General features: G+C 46.3%; 1 protein-coding gene across 1 annotated transcript in view; it reads right to left on the reverse strand.

Moving 5' to 3' along the window:
• The window catches only part of CCDC170 (coiled-coil domain containing 170), a 116337-nt gene extending 107053 nt beyond the window's left edge, over positions 1 to 9284 (reverse strand). Inside the window, exon 1 of the mRNA XM_058664079.1 lies at positions 9184 to 9284. Within this exon, the coding sequence (XP_058520062.1) occupies positions 9184 to 9255 (72 nt within the window). The 5' untranslated portion in view covers positions 9256 to 9284. The remainder of the gene's footprint in view (positions 1 to 9183) is intronic.
• Between the last annotated feature and the right edge of the window lie 749 nt (positions 9285 to 10033).

The following is a 10033-nucleotide window of genomic DNA, read 5'->3' on the forward strand; positions in this document are numbered from 1 at the left end:
CTAGTGGGCACATTCCCCCTCTCGAATTATGCACTCTTCAGGTGGCTCTATAGTTTGGCTTGACAAAATTAGCCCCAGTGCCAGCATCTGCCAGCTGATGCTATGGCAGAGCCCAACCAACCCACACCCACTCTGATTTATGCCTGTACCAGTAGACATAGTCAACCCAGCCTGGCTTTTCCCTGGTCCAGCTCACATGAGGCCAACAGGTGTTGTAGTTCTGCCCAGTCTGGTCTGCCCCCATCCCTACTCATGCTCTCCAGTGGAAATGGTGATTTAACAGGGGAACCCCAAGCAGCCCCACTACTGGCTTTGCCCCCTCTCTACCTGAGCCCCCTCCCAGTTCTTGCTTGTGCTGGTTAGGTGCCATGGTCAGGTCTGGCATGGCCTGCCTCACCTTGGCTTTTGCCAGGGGGTGCTTAACCTGGCTCAGGCTGGTGGGGGATCAGGCTGGTGGAGGTTTCTACTCTTGCCAGTGAGCTAAGGTTGGCTTGGCCCTGCCTGGTCTGCCCTCTTCTAAAACCATCCCACACATTAGCTAAGAGTTGGAATTACTCTGCCCAGGCTACCCAACACCCAGGCCTGAAACATGTGCTCACCAGCAGGAGTTATGACCCCAATAGGGAAGCTTCCCAGCTTCCCCCACTTGGTACCCTCCCTGACCCAGATCTCACATGTGCCAGCAGGTGCTAGGCCCTTGCCTGGCTTAGCCTGCCCCTCCATCTTGGCCTTTGTATGAGTTGGAGGATGTTGTGGCCTGGCCCGTCTCACATCCTGTTTTAGGATGCACGTGTGGGGGTTTCAGCCTGGACATGCCCAGCCTGTTTCCAGCCCCTGCACCTGTGAGTGTCAGCGGGTTCCATGGTCACTCCTAGCTACTCAGCCAACCACCACCCCAACTCTTAAGCTAACCAGCAGGACTGGGTTATTTCCACAGGGTTGGGCCCACTTATGTTCTGCAGAATCTACTCCCGCAAATGATTGTCTCACATGCTGGTTAGTGTCATACCCTGCCTAATAGATGTAACCCATCCCCTATTCTGACACTCAGTCAGGTACTGGGATCTAGTCCTGCCAGATAGGACCTCAACCATAGCTGGCTGGCCATATGGGCTGGCGTGTGATGGTCAGCAATGTTCGGTGCTAACAGCCCATCTCAGGACTCCCATGTGGGCTGGTGAATCAGTCTGACCCATACAGATCTTCTGGACTCTCCCCTCCAAACCACCAGGTCTCATATTCCCCTCACTTACCTGCAAGTACAGTAGCCACAATGCTGGGGGTCACACAGGATTCATTCCTCACCTACACGCACAGTGGGCTTATCCATGGATGTCCCTAGGCAGCAATTACATATCCCAAAGTCCCTAGAGCCTGCCGCCAGGCAGCCAGCACACACAGCCCAGTGCCACTTGGCATGCTGGTCACCCAGAGCTTAGGACTCGCTCATAGTGTGACAGTGGTGGCCATGGTCAGGGTCCCAAGCACTGAGTTCAACCTGGTTCAGGTAACCCTAGCAGCCGCCATGCTGTTGGATGCTCTCACTACCCAAATCCTTCTTCCTGCTTTTTTTACCCAAACCCTTCTTCCTGCTTTTTTTTGTTTCTCTGCCAATAGCAAGCATGGAACCTATCTGACACATCCTGGGAAAAACAGTTCTACCTCAACTGCCACCTTCTCCTACATCTAAAGGAGGCTTTCTTTTGTTTATTCATCTTCTCATGATGCCACTACCTTTATGCTTTTCAGAAGAGCACAAATACTGTGTCTTATTCCCATACGCTTGTGGTCTGTTTATGCTTCCTATTCCCATCCCCCTCTTTGAACGGGATTTAGAGAAGCAGAAGATGCGAGCATGCATAGTGAGGCCACGTTTTGAGCCAACCACCCAGATCAAGGATTAACACACCTATTTTTACAAAATGGACATGGAGACCCAAAGAGTGTAGGTAACTTTGACCAGGTCTCACATCTAGTGAATGCTGGAGCTGGAATTTGCACCATATCTTCTAACTTACAGCCAAAGGCTTTCACTCAAGGTGTTATAAAAGATACAATCATAAATTCTTTGTATGAGGTACTGTTAGAAAAGAAAACTCTCTCCAAATGAATGTTTTTAACAATTAACCTGAAACAAACCATGCCTATTGAAAGAGAAGTGGATAAAAAAAAACTGGTGGACCCACCACGATGGCCTAGCATGCCCCGCCTTGAATGCCCCGGGATCCCATATGGGCGCCGGTTCTAATCCCGGCAGCTCCACTTCCCATCCAGCTCCCTGCTTGTGGCCTGGGAAAGCAGTCGAGGACGACCCAAGGCTTTGGGACACTGCACCCGCGTGGGAGACCCGGAAGAGATTCCTGGTTCCTGGCTTCGGATCGGCACAGCACTGGCCGTTGCGCTGACCTGGGGAGTGAATCATCGGACAGAAGATCTTCCTCTCTGTCTCTCCTCTCTGTATATCTGACTTTGTAATGAAATAAAAAATAATCTTTAAAAAAAAACTGGTATATCTACTCTGGAATACTACTCAGCCACTAAAAAGAATGAAATTCTACCATTTGCAACAAAATACAACTAGAGATCATTATGCTCAATGAAATAAGCCAACCCTCCAAAAAATTATTATATGTTGTCTCTGATATAAGGCAACCTTCATGCAAAATACAAGATCAACAGGTATATAGGTAAACATGCACATACATACGGTCATTTGGAGGAATTATATAATAGAATCTATCATATCAAGACATGAAGATACAATGCAGCATGCATCTCTACTTGCAAAGCAAAGATGGACCCCCAATAAAACTGTTAAATATATCTAGACAATCGGACACTGGACTTTGCCATTGTCAAAACCTACAAAGACAGGATATACTTACATATCAGAATGATGGACTTACGACTATTTTTGAAGGACTATACTATTGTAACAATATAGAAGAAATCAGAAGGAAGAGGGATGTAGGGAGGGGGTGGGAAATCCCAAAGCCTATGGAACTGTGTCTACCTATAAATTAATTAATTAAAATCGATTGTTTTTCTCAGCTGGTTTTCTCAGCATTCAATTCAGTGTGACAATTTCATGCCACTTCCTGGCACATCTAACTCCTCTCACCTACTAGATGGTTTCTCTCTATCTCCCCTCTTCAAGTTATTATTACAGAGGTTATGATTAGGTTTTATTAATATGTCCTAGACATTTTAAAGTGGAAGTGTACCTTAAGACATGAAGAAACCAGACCTACAGAGATTAAGCAGTATGTTTAAGATAAAGAAGTCAGACCATTTCAGAGATCAAAGTGTTCAGGTATCTGGACCTCCACGTGAAGCTCCTTTTCTGATCAACATATATTTGCTAAATAAATAAATGATCAATGCTGTTACTGGATGCCTACCACAGAAGGCTTTTTTTTTAACTTCATATTCTTTCATTTGCCCTATCTGCTCACCTCCAATCAACACATGGTAAAATTCAACATGATTTTAAAATTCCTCCTTGTCCTCTCCCTGGAGTACCTATTAATCTCTATGGTTGTCCTTTACGCACACTGTCAAGAACCACCTGAATGCCAGTAGCTGCCAAATATTCAACGCTCACAGCCAAAACCCCTCTTTCAGGGTTGGAATCCGAATACTTGATTGCCTCCTGGATACATCCCAGAAACTGCACAGGCCCCTCATGACCTGCAAGTCTAAAGCTAAATCCAGCTACCTTCCCTAATCTTCTCTTTCTCCAAAATTCTCCCCCGTGGTACATGAAACCACAAATCCATAATTTCTCAAGCCAGAAGCCTGCATGCTCCTGTTCCCATGCACCTGTCATAGACTGCCACACCATTCTGTCTCCTTGTCCACCAGACATGTCTAGATGAGCCCCTCAGCCTCTGCACAGTCTCCCTGACATCAAGTTTGTTCCCTTCCCCCAACCAAGCTGCCAGCCATTGCTTACACTGTGACCACAGAGGTCTTTTCTATTAAAACACAGTAGTGGTCAGTGTCACCAAGCCTGACATCCTCCAGTGGCCTCCTTTTGCCTGGAAGATCAAATCCAATTTCCTACAAAGTTTTGCATGATGCAATCCATGCCCACCTCACCAACCTCATTTCCTGTTTCTCTAGTCACCTCATGGTTCCATCCAGCTCCACTCCAGCCACACAGGTCTTGCCTTTTGCAGTTGTTCCAGTGCTCGATACTGCTACACAGTCATCATTTACATGTGGTCTTCACAAGGGAGACCATTCCTCCAACACTGCCAAGCCCAAATCTACCTCACTAACTCACCTTCAAAACTCCGCTCTAAGTCCACTTCCTGGGGAAGACCACTGGGTCTCAAGTCCAGGAGACATTTTCTTCCTTGCTTGGCTTAGTCTTCCCTTGGCACCTGACTCAGGAAGAACCTGCTCCTTAGAATGCTCCTTACTCTCCTCCCATAAAACTACTTTCGCTTAACCATATCTCTTTTACTACTCCGGCCCTCCCTACTCCATCCCTCCTCCAGCTCATCTTCCTCCATGAACTTCCCCTTGTGATATTTGCTGTGCTCTGTCCTTACATTCATCACTCAACGCATTCTCATGGGCCTACTCCATTCTCTCCTGTGATTTCAACAACTTCTACTATCTGATGGCTCCCAAATACGCATCTATCTATTGCCCATCACCTGTGCATACTGATGGCACCTCCAAAGGAGCTTCACTCCTGGCCACAACCACTACCCAGTGACCTCAGCAAAGTTTTCATTTCCCTAATCATCTCTGGCCTTCTGGAACACCCTAGCTAATGTATCTTTCTCTCTACATCCTAACGTAAAGCCATAAATATGCGCCAGCCATGTTTGCCTATTTTTTAAAAAAAAGTTTTGTCTTACAAATTATTATTTATTGGGGCTTGGCAGTGTGGCCTAGTGGCTAAGGTCCTCGCCTTGATCCCATATGGCCGCTGGTTCTAATCCCGCAGCTCCACTTCCTCTCTATCTCTCCTCCTCTCAGTATATCTGACTTTGTAATAAAAATAAAATAAATCTTTAAAAAAAAAAAAAACAAATTATTATTTATTTAACTGAAACTGTCAGCTCAGTTGTTACCAAAGAATCTTCTACTTTGTAACTCCATTTATTTTCTGGGTCATAAATACTCTTTTTTATTTCAACCCTACAGAAAAGTTGCAAGAATAATCCAAAGAGGGCCCGGCGGCATGGCCTAGCGGCTAAAGTCCTCGCCTCGAACGCCCCGGGATCCCATATGGGTGCCGGTTCTAATCCCAGCAGCTCCACTTCCCATCCAGCTCCCTGCTTGTGGCCTGGGAAAGCAGTCGAGGACGACCCAAAGCTTTGGGACACTGCACCCGTGTGGGAGACCTGGAAGAGGTTCCAGGTTCCCGGCATCGGATCGGCACACACCGGCCCGTTGCGGCTCACTTGGGGAGTGAATCATCAGATGGAAGATCTTCCTCTCTGTCTCTCCTCCTCTCTGTATATCTGACTTTGTAATAAAAATAAATCTTTATAAAAAAAAAAAAAGAAGAATCCAAAGAACTCAAGTATATGCTGTATTTACATTTGCCAACCATGATAACACAGTGCCACCTTTGATTCATTCTTTTCTGTGTGTGTGTATTATGATTGTAATTGCTGGATCTTTTGTTAGCAATTGGCAAACATGTGGTGCTTTCCTGTTAAATGCTTCAGCAACACCTCCTGAGTGCGAGAACCTTCCTTCTCGAACAACTGTCCTAATGATCTTCCTTAACACAACTATAAATGAGTTTCATATGGTTGCCAATTACCTATAATCTGTTTAATCTGGAACAATATTTCAATCTTTGTCTTTCATAACATCAGTAAAGAAACAAACTGGTTTGAGGACCCTTCCTTAACACACTGAAAACACAACACAGAAAACAGAATTAAAAAAAAAAAAAACACTATAAACTACTAACCTAACTCTAATAATAAATGCCAGACACAGCCAAGTTAAAAAACATTCTACAAACCAAACTCACGCCAAACGCATCAACCTTATTTCCACCAAAACCTCCTGTTGCTTCTGCTGTCTCTAATGCCCTCTTCCGGTGCACTGTGGTCTCAGCCAGACATCGACTCAGTAAATCGGCCAGCTGGTCCACCCAGCCTACACAAACTGGGTCCCAGTCTTCACCCAACTCAGTATCCATCCTGTAACCTTGCTTTCTTTTCTTTCCAAAGCATATACCACTGTCTAGAACGACCTTGAATATGTTTGCCTTTCTACTTTATTTATTCATAAAAATACACCTTTTATGACCATGAGACCTTACCCAAAATAGTGCCTGTTTTAAAATCGGCACTTTTTTTTTAATCGTTGAAAGAAACAACTTCCAAATTTTCAGTGTCCAACAGAGTGTCACAATGAATGCTCCCCAAAGGGTGGCAGTGTCACAAAGTGGGATCCACCAAGCATAACTGTCGTAGTTCCTGTTCCCTCATAAATGCTCATTTTTCCTTACTCTGAACATTCACAATATTACAATGTCAGGACTTCCTTTTTAATATTCCATTATCCATTTCTTTTATCCCAAAGTGGATGAGATCTGGGTAGATGTGATCATTATTGTCAAGTCCTAAAATTGTTCCACTCTGCACTCACACTGAGGTTAGATAATGGTGACCATAATACGCTGAAAAATACATTTCTGCACAAAGCTAATGGAGAAGAGTAAAGAGGCAAAATGCAAGGCTAAATTCATTCAGAGAAGACATCTCAATAACTCAAAAATGCAACTTAGAGATACCTTTTAATAAGATTGAGGAGTAATGCAGATATTTATTTTATATGCAATATTTAAAATACTTCAAGAACTATCTAAACATAAGTATAAAAAAAACTACAATATCTGTGCTAATATCAATTAGAGGTGCTCTGGTCTGCCTCAGCAATGACTGTGAACATCTCTGCTATTAGATCAAAGCCAGCAAATCAAAGAGGCAAAACAAAGAAACCTTGAGCTTACAACAAGTGGCATAAATCATTTCTGGTACAGCAAATATTACTTCCTGTTTTAATTTAAAAAGTTAAAGTTTATCCCTGAATATGAAAAAAAAGGCAAATCTTTATAGCCAACGATATTCAAATGCAGACCAAGCAGTAGTTGGCATTGTTGGAAAAATGCATATTCTATTGGCGACACCACATGAATGCACAATCCCTTTAAAACATGCTAAAGGAGAACTTCCTGAGTTTTCTCCTATCTGTCCTCGGAAAGCTTTGTCTCATGCAGCATTCTAAGGCGGGTGGCCAATGAGTCCTCCGAGTCTTCTCTCAATCATGAGGTTGACACTTTTGAAGAATACTAACCGGCACTTCAAGTTGGCTTTGTCCGGTGTTTCTCCCTGTGATTTCATAACCGCCATTGATTTATAATAGTATAAAACCTCTTTTTATTAAAACAAGAGGAAAACCCTTAATTACTCATCCAATTTAGTCTCTACCAATCAATGATATTTTCTAAACTTTTTTCCAATTTATTATCTCATAGTAAAAAGGTCTTTATGCCCCTTGAACAAAGGGAGAAGCAATTGTACTGGATTTTGTTGTGCTCTCAGCCCCCAGCATTGGCCCTGAGCTGACCCTAGCTATTACAGGCATTCAGGCAGTGAACTACCAGGTGAGAACTTGCTATCTTTGTGTGTGTGTGAATTAAATATTTTTAAAAGGTACACACAATAGGAGTTCACTTAATAGAACTATTGGTGGTCACCAGGGGCAGAGTGGAGGAGGAACAGCAAGCTGTTGTTTTAATGCTTTGCAGGATGAGTAAGGATCTGGATTGCGGTGCCATGGAGGCACAGCAATGCCAATGTACCTGATGCCACCTCCTTTTACTTTCCCTTGAGGCATGGTCTGCTGCCTTTCCAGGTTGCCATGAGCAGGAAGTGGCATCCTAACTGTTACATCAAACGTCTGCCATGCCTTGAACCTCCATGTGTTCCCCAGCACGGTGCTGCAGGACAAGCACAAACCTTCTCCAGGACAAAGGCTGCCCTCCCTGCTCTACTTGCACGTAAGCCGTAAGCCGTCAACTCGTGTTTCCACTTTCAATCCCAATACAATTCAGCTCTTTCAAGCCAATTAACAGCTTGGGTTGATGGGGAAAATTTTTGCTAGATGGAGGTTTATCCTAAAGCTTTATCTAAATTGACAAGATTATTCAATCAGCAGGATCACTTATTTACTTCTAACAGAAAAAAGGTAACTTTACAGGTGAAAAACAATCTGACGGATACCAGCAGCTGGGGACATCACCAATAATGGGACAGCGACTCCACGGATCTCCTGAGGAGACACACATCTCATAAACAGTATTCCTACTGAAAATCTAACCTTCTTCAATTAAACATTTTAAAGCTGAGGAAGTGTTTCAGGTTTAAGCAGAATTAAGTAAGTATAATGTGGTTCTGGAATGAAGAAAATGTGTAATAAATGGAATAACTGGGATAATTAGCAAAATCTTAGTAGACAGTGTGCATTAGATAACATTACTGGAGCAATTCAAAATATCCTGAACTTCATCGTTGTATTGTGGTTAGCAGACACCCGTGATTCTTAGAACATACAGAGAACCTCGGGGTGAAAGAGAATAAGACAACCTAAAACACCAGTCTGTCTTGATTCCCAGAGGATACGGAGGATATGGATAAACTATGATGTCAAATATGAAAACGCCAGATGGAAGAGAAATCAGTTTTATGTCTAAATCCCTCTACTAATCGTCCACACATATGCCAAAAACTAGAGGAATCTCCATGTGGGTTGAATGCAAGGAATTGGGAGTGGAGGACTACGAGACTCAGTGACCCCGAACCATCAGTGGTTCTGGCCAGGGGCTGCACCCCATCACCTCGGACTGTTCAGGCTGCCCTGACTCACACGCTGGCGGGGGTGCTGGGGAAGGAGCCGCGGGCAGGCCAGGACTCCGCCGCCTTCGAAGAGCAGAGAAGCCGCTGCGCTGCCACACCCTGACGCCTCGGCGCTCCCCACGGTCCGCGACGGGGCCCGCGTCCACCCGGTGCCACGCGCGCACCCGCAAGGGAGAGGCGCCGAGCGCCCGTGGGCCCCGGCGGGGCGGCTGACCGGGCACGGGCACGGTGGCCCGGGACATGCCGGCCGGGCCAGCCCGCGCGGCCGCCGCAGGCACCGTACCTCAGGCGGGGGCGCCGCGGCGCCGCTGCTCTCCTCCCGACGCCTGCAGGCCGAGGAGCCGCCGCTACTCATGGCGGCCAGAGCCCCGCGACGGCGTTCCGAGACGGGCCGGTCCGGAGCGAGGAGGCTGCGCTGAGAGCCGGCGGCCGAGCAGTCTCCTCAGCAACCGGTAAACACTGCCGGGAGACGGGGCCGCCTGCGCCTCAGGGACGGGGTGCGCGGCGCGAGAGGTCACCATCGTGAGCGCAGGTAGGGCTGAGGCTTGTCCTACGTGAGGAAGAAGCGACGCAACGTGGTCACAGAGAGGAACCGAGCATTTACTGAACCCCCGCTGCAGTGTGCAAAGGTTTCTGTGCTCTCCAGGGAGCCCGCCAGGCCGGAACTGGGCGCGTGCATAGGCCCAGCTCCTGCACTTGGCTTCATGCACCATGGGCCACTCTGGGAAGTCTTGGGTGGTTTTTGGACAAAGCGGTTTTGCTTTTTTTGGTTTGTACTGAGCCCTGCCAGTTGTGTAGTCTGACCCAGGGAAGACCCCTCGCCCTTCTAAACCTTGCCTGGCAATCTAGATAGAGGCAATACGGTCAGTTGTGTAAGGATTTACAGCTGGTTATGTAAGGATTTACAGCTGGTAGCAAGAGTCTGCGACCTCAGACCTAAACCACAAGCAGAGCAAGGAACTGGAAGAACTGAGAATTGGTTCCCACGTTCACATGGCGTTAAACACCAGGTGGGCACCTGTGCCCGTCATGTGACGTCAGAGGCTTGGATTCCAGCCAGTCCTCCCGCAGGCATCCCTGATTGTGTCTGAGGGTTCCTGGGTTGGCTTTTTGATCTTACCCCATCCAGAATG

This window comes from Ochotona princeps, chromosome 1 (assembly GCF_030435755.1).
Source record: "Ochotona princeps isolate mOchPri1 chromosome 1, mOchPri1.hap1, whole genome shotgun sequence".
Lineage (NCBI taxonomy): Eukaryota > Metazoa > Chordata > Mammalia > Lagomorpha > Ochotonidae > Ochotona > Ochotona princeps.